The sequence below is a fragment of the Nomascus leucogenys genome, chromosome 4 (assembly GCF_006542625.1).
Source record: "Nomascus leucogenys isolate Asia chromosome 4, Asia_NLE_v1, whole genome shotgun sequence".
NCBI lineage: Eukaryota > Metazoa > Chordata > Mammalia > Primates > Hylobatidae > Nomascus > Nomascus leucogenys.
Window position 1 is genome coordinate 24,381,193 of NC_044384.1, and position 17,556 is coordinate 24,398,748.

A 17,556-nucleotide genomic window follows, 5' to 3' on the forward strand; every position below is an offset into this window, starting at 1 on the left:
AGCCATTATTTTATCCTCAAACCTGCCACTTTTATCCATCTCTTTTTTTATTGTACTGTTGTCCTTACTTCACCTTATATCTTTTTTCCTCTGTAATTATTACAGAATCCATGATACCTTCCCCAAAATTCTAACAAAGAATTCTGAAAAAGGAGAAATTGGGAAAGAGAAAAATTGCAAGTAATGTTCTTTGCTGAGCCCTAGGGAAGTCTGCTTGGATTTTTATATTCGACTGATTCCCCCACCGCCCCCCCGCCCCGCCCCAGAGTTGCGCAGTCATGATTCTGTGTAGTAGGGACACGAAGGCAAGAGTTTAAATAGACTAACACTGATCCTTAATTGGAGGTGATAATCCTACATATAAACTTTCAGGAGGGAAAGCGATCCTGCATTTTACATCAGGTAAACTCAGTTGTACCCGTTGCCAGTAGCTGGGTCAGGGGTGTGTGTGTGTGTGTGTGTGTGTGTGTGTGTGTGTGTGTACGTACTGGGAGCCAGGATGTGTGTGTGTGTGTGTGTGTGTGTGTGTGTGTGTGTGTGTGTACGTACTGGGAACCAGGTTGGAAGTGGGAAGAGAAGGGGGTGATCTGCGGCCAGCCACCATTGCTTTCAGTGAGTCTCAGGTGGCTCCTCATGGCCTGGAAAGGAACAGGCACTTGAATCAGAATAAAGACCTAGCCTGTAACTCAGTAGTACTGGTTCTTCTTTCCTCTCCCACTTGCAAGCTATTTTCTTTCTTTTCTGTCTGTTTTTATTATTTCTATGGCAAGTTTACTTGCCATGTCTTAAACACCTTCAACCTTTTTGTCTCTTCCTTTACTTTTTTGCTTTACTGCTATCAAGGAGTTAAGGAATTCCATTAAATTGGAAGCCATTCCTCACCATAAGAGAAATCTGGATGGGATGCTTTTGACAACTGGGCCCTCTTTAGTAGCTTCTCTCTACTTGGGAAAATGTCAAATATTTTGAGAAATAAATGCATTGCCCCAAACTGAAAACACCACCACTTTTATTCTGTAAAAAAGGCATTCAGGGAGGGAGGCCTCCTCTATTCCCAGGAGGTCACAGGAACTGGGAGTGGCAAGAGGGAAGCTGCTAAACGGGCTCCAGATGCAGCTGTATCCAGGGGACGCCTCATGCCTGGTCATTTGGGTGGCTGAGCTTGTCCCACCTCCCCTTCTTCATGCCCTCCTCCCGGTCTCATCGTAGGCCCTCCCACCCCTAGGCCAGCCACAGGCCTCGCAGCAGACATCTGCGGGTCTGAGTTTCATATATCCAGCATGAAGTTCCCTCTCTCCCTCCCATTATGAATTCTGGGCTGTGGTCCTGCTTGCTCCTTGTGTGTCAGATTGAAGTTCTGATGCTGTCAGCCATGTCTGACCAATCAGCAAACAACACCACAGGATGAAATTTAAACAATGCAGATGCTCAGATACAGGGCTATGTTGCCTGGATCACGAAGGGAAAGCAGAGGTAAGGTCAGAGTCTCCCCAGAGTGGTCTATCTCGAGCCTGCCTGACTTGACACCTCTTGGGCTGCACTGTGCTGCTTTGACTTGTATGTTACCCATTCGCTTTGCACTACTTCTGTCTTCCCTGGCATTCACCAGAACTTTCATTTGAATTCGCTCTGCCCGGGTTACTTTACCACCTTCATCTGCTCACATCCTTTTCTCTTTTATTGGTGCTGACTGTCATTAGGAATGTTCCTGGATTGCCTTGAGGTCGAGGGTCATTGGCAAGTGCCACCCTGTTCAGGTCTTTTGTGGCCACACTTTTAGGAATAGAGGACTGCTGAGGATCAGGGCAAATGGACGGAGTTAATAGGCCTTATTAATTTTCCCTCTGCAGGACAGTGGAATTTATCACTTGGTTACAACCACGGTTTTGTTTCTTACCATTGTGATGTATTGAATTGTAAATTGAGCTTAAATCATCTTTTTTTCTCAGAAACGGTTTACTTAGAAAAGATATAAATAGATACAACCTAAATGAGGATGAATCAGCTCATCTTCCAAGAGTTTTGGGGAGGAAAAAGGGAATTGATATCTCTCCCCCACCCCAACCCCCCCACCTTTTTTTTTTTTTTTTTTACAGTTTTTGGTGTTAGCTCACTAGATTACTGTTTGTAAAAGAAGAATCTCATCATCATCCTCTTCTGTTTTAAGTGTTTAGTTGGCCCTTTTATAATTTAAAGTGTTTACACAGTTATGTGCTCCCTAGGCCCATCTGGAAAATATTTAAACTTCATAAGATCTATAAGACTAAAATATCACATATAACGGGATAGGGAGAAGGAAGAAAAATTAGAGCCGTTGCTTGTGTTTAGAATAAGTTAGTTGTTTGTTCAGAAGCGGCTGCTGGAGGAATTGGAACAAATAGCTGTGTGTGGTGAACGATTGGGTCCAGAGCTGTACATTTCACCACAGAATGAGCCTTGGTTTGTGAAACTGACATTCTGTTGTGACTTCTAAATCCAAACAAATCTCTGCAAATTTCTGCCCGATCGAGTTAATAAGAAAATATATACATGCAGAGGCGAGAGCCGTATGCTACTTGTACTTCTGTCAGTGTTGGTGGAAATAAGAGACGGATTTTACCTACTGTATTACATTCAACCAGCAATTGGCAGAACCCCCAGCTCAGCGGGTTTTCTTGACTTTTTTTTCTGCTGTGAGAACAATGGGATGCAAAAGAGCTTCAGAAAAGGAGAGCAGTAGATACGGGATTGGGGTCACTTTTCTTCTAATTGCCTTGTAATTGGGGAGTGGTTTCCACTTTCCCACTATCTCACTGGTGGGAGGGGAGGAAGACAGATGTGGCTTAGCAGTAACGAGCTTTCTCCAGGCCGGATGTGCTGAGGGACGGGGTTGGGGGGGGTGGTCATTCCCTGCTCCGGGCCTGTGATCTGCTTCACACCTGTGCTCATTTTCCCCCATGATCGATGACCTTGTATTAACCCAGCGTGACCTTTTGCCTTCGCCTGTTCTCTGGGACGAGCTCTTGGCTAGTGGACCCTCCTTTCTCTCTGATTTACAGGTGGTTACTGGAGCCACATACACTTGTTTTTCATGGTGCACTGTGCACTTAGCAGCCCGGCAAGACCTGCAATTTCATCCCTCTCAAGGGGCCAAGCAGGGGATTGGAAGGTGGGAGGGAGGAGAGTGCCGCGAGAGTGGTTGCTGTTTGCATGTGCTTTTCTATTTTGTGGCTCATATGGTATCAATTACCATTTGATGGCAACGCCAGGCCTGAGGCCCTTCGCATGTTTGTCCTGTGAGAAAGATCTGGAAGAACCGACATACGGTTTTGATTGCAGCAATTGCAGGTTGATAGAATGAACGCAGGGGTGAGGTGGGTGGGTTTTCCTTCCGGCCCTTTCCACTCTGGGTTGCTAATGTGCTTCCCTTGTGGAACTGGTCTTTTCATCATCCAGCCCCTCCCCACTTACCCCTCCCCCACCCCCCAACTCCCTGCCACTTTGCATTCCCTGCCCCTGCCTTCCAAATGACTGCCAGGAACATGTGGCCCACATTAAGGATCTTCAATTAAAACAAACAAAAAATTGTCCACTCTTCTGTTCAGTCCCAGAGCAGGTCAGTCCATCAAGATGGTCAGAACTATACCACAGTTAAGAAACAAATGGTTGGCATGGGGGAGCAGATTCCCTCCAGAAGCTTGGGACATGTTTTAAAATGGCTATTAGTTCAGATTGTTAAACATCAAAATGATGCTGAAAAATAGCAGCAATACAGATTAATGTGGGGTGTGTGTGTGTGTGTGTATTTCATTTAAGACACCTCTTGGAATCTATGCATCTGCTGCATAGGGACAGGAAGATGATGATAATGGTTAGGAGTTCTTTGAGGTTCCATCTTTCAGCACATCCCAGGCCATAAGACAATGAAAAGCAAGTGAGGCATGTGTGTCTCTAATTTCCCTTCAGAAGGAAGACATTGGAGACTCATCTCCCATACACAGTGACTTCTCTCTTACTAAATTTGTGATGGTAGGGGGTACTCCTCATTACTGCGGCTCAGCAGGGATTGCATCTGTGAATATGCCAAGGGAGAGTCTACTACTGGGGAATGGAGAGGGGCAAAGAGGAGAAAAGAACATTATAGACACTTTGAATGTTACCCAGCAACTTTTTTTTGTTGTTTCAAAGTAACATCTTTCTATAATGCTTTCAAATTTACCTGTCTGGTAATCTGTTCTAAGACGGGTAGCCCATGAGGTTTTGACTTTTTTCACTTTGGCTATTGCATTTCAAAATATTACTCACAATTAGGAATTTATACAGTTTGAAACAATAATGTGGTATCTCATGAGTAAATGCTGCCATTAACATCTTCCTTCTTTTAAACTGAAAACCAGCAAACCAGAACCAAAAAAAAAAAAAAAAGGCAGAAACATGCTCCCCCAAGAAAGCTTTTTTTTTCCTTTGAGATGGAGTCTCGCTCTGTTGCCCAGGTTGGAGTGCAATGGCGCGATCTCGGCTCACTGCAACCTCCACCTCCCAGGTTCAAGCGATTCTCCTGTCTCAGCCTCCCAAGTAGCTGGGATTACAGGTGTCCACCACCATATCCAGCTGATTTTTTGTATTTTTAGTAGAGATGAGGTTTCACCATGTTGGCCAGGCTGGTTTCGAACTCCTGACCTCAAGTGATCCACCTGCCTCGGCCTCCCAAAGTGCTAGGATTACAGGCGTGAGCCACGGCACCTGGCCAAGAAAGTTTTTTAAATGTGAGATGAATTATTGGTTCTGATGGCCAGCAATTGAAACCTCATCACACAGCTTGACATACTTCTTCATATTTATTTTAATATTAGAGCTGATCTTTATCAAAAGGTAGTAGAAACTAAAAAACTTAAATTATTGACCTAAATTGTAGGGAAATGTCTGTCTGATCGACTTTGGAGAGAAAACTGGCTGTATCTTTATAATGGTTACTGAATGTATATCTTCATGAGGCTACATTTTTTTTTCTTTGCTCAAGCTTTCTCCTTATGATGTAGAGATTGGTGTATTAAATAATCATTTTTTAAAGAGTCTTGATGACAATTATATTTTGCTATTTCACAATCTTCATACAATGGGATAAGTGTTTTCAGAGATACGTTTGAATTCAGAGCAACTGGCAATTAATTGATTTGCTCTAGTCACATGTTCTAATGGTAGCTGTTTGGTTATGTGCCTGATATTTAATGCACACATATGTAACCTTAAATCATCATTCATTGTGATAGCTTAAGACAACATTTCTGTTTGCTGCTCATGCCACTTTTAGCTACGTTTGAAGAGTGATGTACTGAGAAGTTTAATTTGCTGAATTTGCTGGGTTTTTTTTCTAAAAACATTGCTTTCCTGAAATATATAGTATTGGGGGCTCATAGCAAAAAAACCGTAGTATATGGGTTGTGAGCCTGTCTTCGAACATGGTGGGTCACTTAACAGCAGGTGTGCTGGAGAGATATTTGATTTGAGAAGACTTTTTTGAATCTTCTCAGCCCTAACACCATTCTGATTTTGAAATAGGAAAATGGAAAAGAGTTTTAGGGAATAGAGATATCTCAGCCTTGAAAGGAAGCATAGGAGAAATCTTTCAGTTCTCACTCAGATTAACCAGCATTCCTAATCTGGCTCCCCTCACAGAGGACAAAGAGTCTGCTGGGAAATGTGGGTTTATATTTGTAGAGACACACTACAGAGACATGAGATAGTGTTAGATACCGGCTGGATGCTTTGTGCCCAACATTAATTTGGTTTGCAGATTGAAATTAGGAAAGTTTGCAGAGGAGCCAATCTTTTTTATATACAGCACCTTAAAAAACAAAAAGTGTCCACTACTATTAAAATCTGATTCAGTCTTCTAAAATATTACTACATTCAGTATAACTTTTAAAATGATCAAATGTAGATAGACATCAATGATGTTAAAAGATAAAAGCCCTCCTACATGTAATATATAGTGTCTTAAACCTTATTTTTTTTTAAAAAGGGATACCGCTTTTGCCAAAAGTCTCAATGTAGAGATACTCAAACTAACTGTCCTTGGAAGTCCCAAAAATTGCTAGTTTTTTTTTTGTTTGCTTCTTTTTTGTTTTTGTTTGTAGTTATTCACAAATGGAGAAATATTTATAAAATTATATTCTAATTTGTAATGCATGCAAACAACCATCAGACCACACTTGAATCAGAGAGTTACATTTATAAACTGAGGAAAGAGGATGCCAGCACAATGCCTAATGGAGTGAAAAATTGTGCTTATTTTCACAGGACTCTCTTGGAGAGGAGCTAACTACTTTCCTGTCTCTTAATACCCAGACCCCCTCCCTCAGCCCTGACAGCACGTTACAGAATGCATTCACTTAGCGTTTGAAGAGCTCACCACCTCCCTTTAAGATCTATTCTTGTTATTCATACATTGCAAATATGTACTTTTGTATCCACAAGGAAGACATTACTAATTTCAAGAAAGGCAGTGTCAATGAGGAGCAGGAAAATACAGTACGATACAAGCCTGCCAATGAAAGAATTATACTCAGACTCTATGTGCTCTAACTGTTAAACAAAATTTGAACCTTTGAGGAAAAAATATTGGGGATTCTGATGAGTGTTTTTCCTCTTTCTTTCTTTTTTTTTTTCTATTTGGAAATCATGGCTTCCTGATCCTGAGGGATGAAAAAAAAAAAACCTCAAAGAAAAGACTTAACAGGCTTTCTGGACATCAAATAGTTCCTACAAAACAACATTCTGATGACTTGCATGTAAATAAATCAGAAACATATGAATTAAACTTCTCTCGAAATACATATGGGTTGAAAAATAGAGAGAAGTGCTGAGAAAATGTGTTTTGGGTTTTGCTGAGCCCATGACATTTGAAAAATAGTATGAGACACTGAACAAACACAAAGCATGGCTTGGCTCACCCATTCCTAGTATTAGCCTTCTAGTTCAACGGCAAATCAGTTTACCATGTGCCTAAATGTGAGCCACCTTGGTGCGCTCCCCCACACTTAATTATATGCAGTTTAAATTTTTTCAATTAGGAACTCAAAAATAACATTGCATTTCAAGGAAATGCAAATCTTAGCATTTTCTTACCTGGTTTGTTCACCTCAGACCATTTTAGAAAACACCACAGATCATTTCACCTTAGGAACAGTCACACTAATGTGGCCATCTTTGGTGTGGCTGGCATATAACAGAAGAAACATATCATTTTTAAGAAACTGGCTCCAAAGACAATATTGCTATTAAATTGAAGCCAAAAACCACTGCAGGTAAAACATGATGAAGATGAAGGACACCCTCTCTTAGCCATATAGTAGAAGCCCAATCATAGACTCTCACCCTTACACCATGACTTGACTTCCTGCTCATTTTTATCCCTGAGTTTTGTGGACTTCTAAGCAGTGGAAGTTGTCATTCTGTTTCCCACATTGCACTCAAGAGAGCTAACATGAAAGATTCTAAATCCTGGGATTCCTCTGCATCTGGCTTTAAGTACAGGAGCAGAACACAGGGAATTTAAGGAACAAAAATAGCCAGAGCTTCAGGCTTCTTCCACTGATGGTAAGTCATTGACATGCACTTGGATGAAATCCTGTATCTGTTCTTTGGACTAGCACTATCGCCTGAGATTATCAGTTTCAGAGAGTTACAGAGAGGCAGTAGATTTCATCTTTCCTATTTCAGGAGGAGTTATTTTGGTTGTTTAAAAAAAAAAAAAAACACTTTAATGTACTTTTCCTAACTCCTTCACTCAGATGGTGGCAAGAAGTTTGGCAGAATAAAGTAATTCAGCTAATATTTATCAAATGCCTACTGGTGAGTGAGGTGTTCGAATATAACCCTGAAAAAGACAAGCATGAGATAGGCAAACAGACTACTATAACCTAGACTGATAATGCATTGATTGGGGCGTACAGGCTCCTTAAGGTAGATATACAAAGGACAACTAGTCCACATTTGGCCTTAGAGGAAGTGAAGTGCAAGGATGAATGGGAATTAAGCTGGCAAAATGCAAGGGTTATAACTGGAAGCAGGGGTGAGCATGGCATATCCAGTGACCAAGAAGTAGTTCAGAATGCCTGGAACTTATGGTACAAAAGTGTAACATAAAAGGTGAGACTGAAAAGATGAACAGTGGCCTGATCAAAAAGCGACTTGTGAGCCCTATAAAGGAGTTGAGATTTTATCTTGAATATGATGAGGAGCCTTTCAAATGAGTATACCTGAGAAGTAATTGAATTTAAAAATCAAGAGGGATAGGAGGACCCGGAAAACTTAGAGTCAGAGAAGCCAAGGGAAGCAGATCTGACCAGAAGGAGGAAATTGTCAACAGTGTCAGATGTTGCTGAAAGATAAAAGTGACATTTGGCTGCAGCATCCGGGAGATCTTGAGCAGTTTCATTGAAGTAGTGGGTGTGGAAGGAAGGTAAAGAAGTGGAGAACAGGCATTGCAAGATAATTTTCCATCATCATTGTCGTCATCATCATCATCATCACTGGAAAATGAGCATCAAGTATCTTATCTACCAGACATAGAGAGTGACCAGGTAAGGAATGACACACCTGCAGCCTGGGAGATTTCAGAAAACAGATCATAAATATAAAACAGAAGACAGCAACACATGGTACAACACATGCAAAGGGCAAAATGAGCAGTGTAGGCCAACGGGATGAAGAACAGGAAGAATTAGGGGGCAGGTGAAATGGGAGAGTTTTTCAAGCAGTCAGTGCAGCTTGAGGTTTGCATTCTGTGTTGTGCCTCCTTATAAGTCAGTCCAACCTGTTTTTGAGGCTCCATCCAATGGAAATAGGAAACACTATCAAAGATGATGCATAGTCTTAACTTGCCTGTGACTTCTGATTATGTTTCTGAATTTGGGGAAGAAGATTAAAGTCATAAACTGACTCTTGGTTTGTTATAATTTCTTGCAACTGTTATTTTAAAAATCTGGACTAGGGCTGAGGCAGGAGGATTCTCTGAGGCCAGGAGTTTGAGACCAGCCTGGGCAACGTAAGGAGACCCTGTCCCTACAATAATGAAAGTAAATTAAAAAGAAAATCTGGACGTAGAAACTGAGGTATAGATACCACAAATATAGCAAGTCAGAGATACTCGTAAATTCTACATGGATGAGCTTCTTGAGAAATTCTGCACATCCAATGCTGGACAGCTGTGGAATTGCAGCATGATACCTTTCACATCTGGGTCATCTCCATATGATATCTTCTTCCTGGTACAAGGCCAGAAGTTCACCCCATGCACAACACCTATGGAAGCCACTCATGATTCAGAGGACTGTTTTTCTGAAAAAGGGTGCATGATGTATACTTCCCTTCAACACTAAAATTCTGCTGCATAAACTTTGTAAGTGAAGGAAAGGACGGGTTCTCTTCTACTTTGGCTGTCTTCCTTGTTTCCTATTTATTGGGTACCTGCTTTGGGCAACCCATTGTGTTGGATGTGCTCTAAACCACAATCTTTGCTCCTAAGGAGCCCATAGTATTTATCGGGGGATATGACCTGGATAATTCATATAAGATATGAATTTCTTTCTTTTTCTTTCTTTCTTTTTTTTTTTTTTGAGACAGATTCTCACTCTGTCGTCTAGGCTGGAGTGCAGTGGCACAATCACGGCTCACTGCAACCTCCGTCTCCTGGGTTCAAGCAATTCTCATGCCTCAGCCCCCTGAGTAGCTGGGATTACAGGCACCCACCACCACACTCAGCTAATTTTTGTGTTTTTAGTAGAGATGGCGTTTCACTGTGTTGGCCAGGCTGGTCTTGAACTCCTGACCTCAAGTGATGTGCCCACCTCAGCCTCCCAAATTCCTGGGATTACAGGCGTGAACCACTATGCCTGGCCAAGATATGAATTTCTAAATAAAAAAAAATTTTTAAAAAGTCCTTGGAAAGTTTAGAAGATGAAATACATTTAATGAAAGTTGAGCTCATTCCTCCCCAATATTTGTTCCATATTCCTCTCCATATTATACTATTAGTACACAATCCTGTTTGGACTTACTGGAAAAAACACGTCCACGTGTCAAGAAACTTTCAGTTTAAGAACACTGAGGTTCATCAACATCAAAAAATATTTTCAGCATCATTCAGGCGCTGGACATGCACCACAAATTAAATACCTTAGGGCCACTACTATTTCAGTGTTTTCTCATTGTCTTGTTGCAGTGGCAAATGCTATGAACTACATTTTTCAAATGAATATTGAAGATTGAGAAAGAGGTTAAGAACCTCTATCTATTAATGATAGAATCAAATCTAGAAAGATGTCTCCTGCTCTGTAGAGCACATTAGGGATCATTATTTATAGCCATTTGGCTCTCTTAAGACATTTTGGCAATGAGGGAAAAATCATAGGTTCATTTTCTCGGTAGAATGAAGAACATTGAGTTTGCTAACAAAGAGAACATGAGTGACTTTGGTAAGAGAGCAGTTTTTATTTCAGTGGAAAGGCAGCCTCCTCTCCTAATAATAGCTACATTATTTACCTAAATGTTCCATGTAGCAACTGATAACAAGACTTACTGCTTAAGAAATTTGGCCATCATCTTGTCCTCTCTACTAGAATTCCATCTGCCTACAGATAGGCCCTTGCTAATATTTTTTTTCTGAAGGACAACATGTAACTTAAGGGCCTACTAGTATGTGTTATTTTGTTTTTTTTAATTGAGGTGAAAGTTACATAATGTAAAATTAACCATTTCGAAGTAAACCATTCAGTAATATTTAGTACATTCACAATGTTGAGCAATCACTACATCTCTCTAGTTCCAAAACATTTTCCTCAGCCCAGAAGGAAACTCTGTATCCATTAAGCAGTTCCTTCCTATCCCCCTACTTCTATGCTTTATAAACCTTTAATTTTAATGTTATATACACACACGGGCATACACATACATACATGCTATACACACACATGTATATATGTATAATGTGTGTAAATATGTAAATATAGATGTATAATGTGTGTAAATGGATGTGTGTATGTGTATATACGTATATGTACACATATACATGTACACATATATACGTATATGTACATATACATATATGTATCTACGCACATGTATATATGTGTATACACACACACACATTCATTTATGTTTATTTATAGATTAAGAAGTTCCAGACAGAGGACCTAGTATTTCCTAATTATGTAAACAAAGAACTATCTATTTTAATGAATGTTTCTCCACCAGGAAAAAGAAAAATAGGAAACATTCCTTGCTTCTTTTAACCTGTGTGTATATTTCTCTTAAATTCTCACTAGATGCTAATTTATCAAGGAAGACAAAAAAGACAGAAATAATTCTGAGTCTTTTGTTGTGTAAAACTGTTGCTCTTCTTGTAAAGACATTTTCTCATTAATTTCATCAACACAGAGAATTTTAAACTGCTTCTCTTAATTTTAAGCAATCGTCTGGGTTTTACATTTCTGTTTTTGAAAATCCAAAATTATTGAACAAAGTAATTTAGTTAGCAAAGTTTACATTTCTTGGAAAGAAATATGAAAGGGTCATTCTTACTATAATTTTTATTGTTAAAGAAATTGCTGTTGTTCACATTTATTTATGCCCTCCTCATTCTGGAATAATATTTGAGGTAGCCAGTAGCACATTTTTTTGAATTAAGAAAAAGTTAGATCAAATGAAAAAATACCTAAAATTTAAATATTTAGAGAAAGCCAACTCAATTATATTTTAAATATGCCTGAAGTCATGAACTAATTATTGTTGATCATTTAGTCTTCTGGTCCTGTTTCAGGAATATTATTGCCCTTCTTAATTAATCTTTCACCTCCTTTAAGAAGTATTTCTGAATAACCCTATAGGATAACTTCCTTTACATTTCTTTAGCACATATGGTTTGTACAAAAGACTACTCACTTTATCACATTTTCTAGTTGCTTGTTGTACATCATAAATCTCCCAACTAGTTCCTAGTGAAAATTCTGCCCTTCTAATTTTTTGTATGTAATTTATCAAAGCACCTAGCCTTGTGCTAGCTAAAAGCTCTGCTCTGAGTTAAATTAGTGAAATATTGCTGGTTGATTTCACCTAAAAGTTTGCCCTGGGCATGAGGGAAGAGGGTGGCCATTTGAATGGGTAACAGACAGAGAAGCAGCTGATTGGACATAGATGTTGACAACTTGCATACTTATTTTTTTCATTTCAATCTGTGCCACAGAGTCATACATTTGGTAATTATTTCATGCTTTTGTTTTCAGTTGAAAGTAGTTAGGGCCATATGTTTTGACAGAAAAAAGATAATTCGTACTTTTTTTCAGCTTTATGAAAGGGAAGATGGGGTAACAATTTTACAGTGTACCATGGCAGTGATTCCTGTTCAAAACTTTACCAGATTGGAAACTCACTGTTCATAACAATTATCTTGGTAAGCAGAAGATGAAGGCATCTGTTTAAAGCACCCAGAGTTAAGTTTAATGCTTCAAAGCACAGCAGAGTTCATTTATAACTCTACTTAGCACTATTAGATATCTTTAACAAATATGAAAAGTTGCCCACCAGATTCCTTAGACTGCAGGTGATTTGGAAGGATATTCTGGTCAAGTGCTAACTTCTGACCGAGGATTTCGAGTGAAAAGACCTAGGTTATAACCCCATTCCTGCCCTTACTCTGTCATGTGACTCATGGAAAAGGAAGGCACTTAACTCACTCCAAGCTTATGTTCCCGAATGTATAAGATGGATGGCATGGTTGACCACTTGGATAGATAATCCATCTCAAAATGATGATTAAAGAAGATAATGGATGAGAAAAGTCCTTTTGATTTAAAATACTATGAAGATATGAACTTTTAATAATGACTAATGATAGAATTTTGTCACATTTCCTTTACGTAATTAAGTTCAAGATCAAAGAATATATCTAGCGAAGTACCTATGTATTTTCTTTTGTGAAATGTTTCTTTTAGTATTATCATTATTATTTTATGTCTGTTAGAATCTTGGCCTCACTGTCTTTTCATTCTTGCTTGAATGTGGACTCTTCAAAGTGTGACTTTCTGCTTGTGTCTGATGCAACTTTCTTCCTGATCGCTCTTGCTTCCTGGGAAGGAATAGGTACTTAGGAATGATGGCTTTTTGGCTGTCTGTGCTTATTAGGTTCAAACACAGCACTAAAGACATTTGGGACTGGAGAAATAAGACGAGCGCCTTCAGGGTTGTATGCAAAAGGTCAAACTATAATGTAGTTAGCATTTTTCTTGGTACTGCTTTCCCTTCTTGTAACACCCTCTCAGGACCCTCATACCTTCTCTACTTTCCAAAAATGCTTTCTAAAAATTGATTATTGGGAAAAGATCTGAGACCTCATTGCACTGAAGTGTAATTACTGCTAACAAACTGTGACAGCATTTCCCAAAGACAGGGAGTGATTGGAGATGTGATGAAAAGTGGGTTTGTGACTGTGGAAACTCTTCCAGGGATGTAGGCTTTTACCCCTCTTGGTAATGTACCTTGACAAAAGTCTGCAGCAATGAAATTAACTTGTTCACTCCGATCGCATCTAAACTTATTTGAGCTTAAGTCCTTTCTTAAGGATGTCAGCTTTAGGCTTCAGGCATCAACCTGTGGACTAGAATTCAAAGGGAAAAGGGTGGGGAATGGTGCTCTTGAAATCTTTAGGACCATTATAGGTAATTCCATGTCCTAAAGAAAGCTCGGCCCTAAACACGTCAGAGAAGTGGAATGCACTAAAATATATTTTGGCAGAACCAATGAATGTTTATCTTTCTCTATGTGATGATGTTATTCTTAGTTTGACGTGTATCCTGTGTGTGGTGTGTTTATTCATTTATGCATGCATGCACTTAGTAAAGTTTTGAGCCTATTCTGTGCCAGGCATTACATGCACACACACATATGCCCAAGCACACCTGCACTTTTTTTTTTTTTTTTTTTGGTGATGCTCTTTTTACGTTATCGTTTCTGCAACTGGCTATCCTTAGCAGGCCTTCTTAGTATACAATAGGGTATAGAAGAAATAACAATCAACATTGGAGTAAACCTAAAATTAATTTCTGCTTTATTGTAGAGTCATAGAATTTGTTTTCCTCTGGAAAACGTGCTGCCCTCATTTAATTGATAAAACAGTGCTTTCGGAGGTCACAAAGCTATTTTTTGGCAGATAAAACCAAACCTCTTCTGATGCTCCAGCACCTCCTAATGAAGCAGTAGTCATCATCTAAAACAAAAAGCAATCGGTTCCTAAAGGGGGAGAAAGTGTTGAGATGTGAGATGATCTGTTAGACATAATTGACAATCATGAATTTGATATGATAGGTGTAAACAGAGATATAAATAATTTAGTTACATCTGTTTAAGATTTAAGATAACCAGAAGCAATAATGGTTAATTGAAATAATATGTCAGGTTCTCCTTAACATTACCTTGAATTTCTTCACATGCACGTCAGTGCATTTGGTAAATAAAAGTTTGGAAACAACTTAGTTAGGTGTTTAGAACATATTAGAGTTGTGATGTGCTTAGCATCCGCAGTCTTTTATCTGTGCCAACCCTGAGCCTGGTAATGAAGCCAACTCCCACATGAATAAGTAACGTAAGGAGTGTAACCAGGAAGAAGTCAGGATTTCACCTGGACCAAATTTTAAGCAATTAAGTGTTTCAAGAGATCTTTAGCCAGGTGTAACTTAATCAGTTTAAGGCACTCTCAGCTAGGGCCAAGGTACTCATAATGTTGGCAGTGGGCACTCCTCTGATACACCACGTTGAAAGTAATAGGAAATACAGAGTGTCTGCTCAGTTATTGCCAAGAGCAAGAGAAATGCAGGTGTAAAAATATAAAGAAGTATTTGGAGCCAGAGGCAAGTACACATAGACAAGACTTTATTTACACTTCACTTTAATAGTTCAGATAATAATATGGTGGTTTTTAATCAGTTTAGTGGGCTGATATTTAGTCGTGGGTCTGGTTTCACCACTAAACCCTAGTGTAATTCTCAGCTGATTACTTAACCTCTCTCCATCTCTAGTAATATTAAACAAGTATATTAATACCTACTGCATCTGAGCTCAACTTTATGTCTGGAAGACAGATGAATGGTCCTGCTTCTTGCAGTAACACACAAGAACCTCCTTTGTGCTACCCTGGCTGAGATGATCTTGTGTTCTTCTCTATGGGCAAAACAGCCCTAGGCTGCTAAATGGCCAGGCAGTACAGGGGACCTAGGACGCTGCAAAGCTGGGTTTTGGTAGGAGTCCATGAGCACCGCGGAGAGAATTCTTACTTATCAGGAGATATGGTTGTAGTACTTAAAAACTCAGACTCCAAAACAAGACTACATGGTTTTGAATCTCAGTTTTGCCAGTTTATTAGCTGTGTGAGTTTAAGCAAGTTGCTTAACCTCTCTGTGCCTCAGATCCCTTAGCCATAAAATTGGGATGATAATGAAACAATAGGGTTAGTATGTAAGCAAAATGAGTATATGTACAGTTTGGCTGCAATAGAGCTGATAGGTGTAAACAGATATAAATAATGACTTCTTTTCTGAAAATGACTTCTGTTTTTCTCATTGGTGATCCCTGCAGTCACTGGGATGGCTGCGGGAATTCAGTAGGATAATATTGGAAAATAGCTTAAATCTCAAATGTTCTATAGCTGTGATAACATCACTATGACATCATAGCAGAGTAAGCCCACTCACATCTCTCCTGGCAGTTTTGCTGCCTCAGAGTTGGAGTAATAACTCACCGAAAATACTTCCAAAATAATGAGCCACTCTGCAGATGTAATCTGTAATATTATTCTTTCTAATTATTAGTGGCGCCGTCTTAAGTTCTTTTGTTTTAATTGAAGCAGGGTTTTTTCCCCCTTGTAAATTTCTATACATGTCAAAGGCTACCAACTCATTTTTATTTAGAGTTTGAAATTTGATTTGAAAAATATACTGCAGCCAGCTATATGAAAAACGTAAGAGGATATTGTTGATTTTTGACTGAAGAGAAGAAAGAACAAGGTAGAGCTGCCTAGCCATGAAGAACGCCAGGGTTTTTGTAACCCCTGGCGTGCTTTGCATGCAGAAGGCACACACTTAAATCGGCGCGGCTCACTTTTTTTACTGTGCCTTTGCTGAGCTTGCTGCAGGCTGAGTGCACTGGTAGAGGAGTGCGGGGCTGTGTTCTGGTCACCCCTGCCTGCTCAGGCCTCTCCTGCTCCTTTGTGGATCGCCCGGGTCCCTGCTGCTTCCTGGTGCCGTCTCCTGGATCCTTTTGACATTTTTCTGTTCTGTAATTTGATTGACGGTTACAAACAAGGGAGGGGACTGAAACTCTTACCGTTTTGTGACTTCCTAAAACGGGAAAGGAAATTTGGTGGATGAGAAGGGAAAAACACTTCTTGGCTGAAATTACTTATAGGATTTAGCCCCAGGTTTAATGTACTCATGAATGAATAATGACTCAGCTGATATTTAGAAGCTGGGAAAATTATATGATTTTTGTGATGGGGTGTATAGATATGGCTGTATACTTGAAGCGATTTGTGTTCTAAATATATTAACATGCTCAGAGAATTTCTTTTTGGGGAAATACATATATTCTTTTTCGTAGATTTTTGTGGTGCATCCTGGTAGAGGGAAGATGGGTCATTGCTCAGTTAGTAAAAATAAAATATGAATATCATATACATAAGTGGTACATTTTACACTTTTTGATAGTTGTGAAATACTCTTTTTTTTTTCTTCAAACTACCAATAAAGAGAATTTGAGGAGTAAAACTCTTCTTACCATGAATTGTTTTGGGGCAGTTAGAACTATTTGGTTAATTCTTTTAAATACTCCAACTGATTTAGATGGAGTAAAAGTGTCACAATTTTAACAGCCTATACCGGTGAAATGTTTCCGCTTATAAGAAATACCCTCCTATTTGTCAACATACTGAAGATGTGTATGTGTTATTTCTAAGCACATTTCCTATTTATGCGATAATGGAGATCGCCCTTTAACCATCACTCGGACGTGAAGGAGGATTCTTCCTCCTCCATTAGTAAATATCCCTTGACTTAATACTGAAAATATGTGAGGTGAATGAGCTTTAATCCTGTGGTTTGGTTTGGTTTTTGGTTGTTTGCAGTCTTGGACTGTTCACCTGCACTGTCCTGTGCCTTTGAGTATGATTAACTGCCTTGACGCCTTACACTGCATTACACAACTCTTACTTCTTGGCATTTCTTGACTAATCTCTCATGCCGTTTGACTGCCCATTGGAATCTTTAAGTTAGCTACTTAGGAAAGACTTTAGGAAGGAGAATGCCAAGAGAACTGGCAGAGAAGTCAGGAGCCTGGGCTCTGTCCAGGCCCTGGGGTAAGTCCTTTCACCTCTTCCTTTGATTCCTTTACAAAATGAAGTTGAACTCATTTGAGCTTTAAAAAGATGGCGCCAAGAGGCAAGACAGAGGGCAGCAGATGTGAAAGTAACATGAAACACAAAGGAACGTTTGGAAAAAAAAAAAAAAGGTAGAAGAAGATTTTGACAAATAG

General features: G+C 39.4%; 1 protein-coding gene across 38 annotated transcripts in view; it reads left to right on the forward strand.

Moving 5' to 3' along the window:
• Positions 1-17,556, forward strand: part of TCF4 (transcription factor 4) — a 366,421-nt gene that overhangs the window by 286,048 nt on the left and 62,817 nt on the right. The window contains exon 1 of one of the 38 annotated variants that reach the window (XM_004087708.3): positions 1,405-1,473. The exons of 36 other annotated variants lie outside the window; for them this stretch is intronic. In XM_004087708.3, coding sequence (XP_004087756.1) covers positions 1,405-1,473 — 69 coding nt within the window. Of the gene's footprint in view, positions 1-1,404; positions 1,474-15,380; positions 15,386-17,556 lie in introns of those variants that run through there. One more of the 38 variants, XM_030810395.1, reaches the window with a different exon arrangement.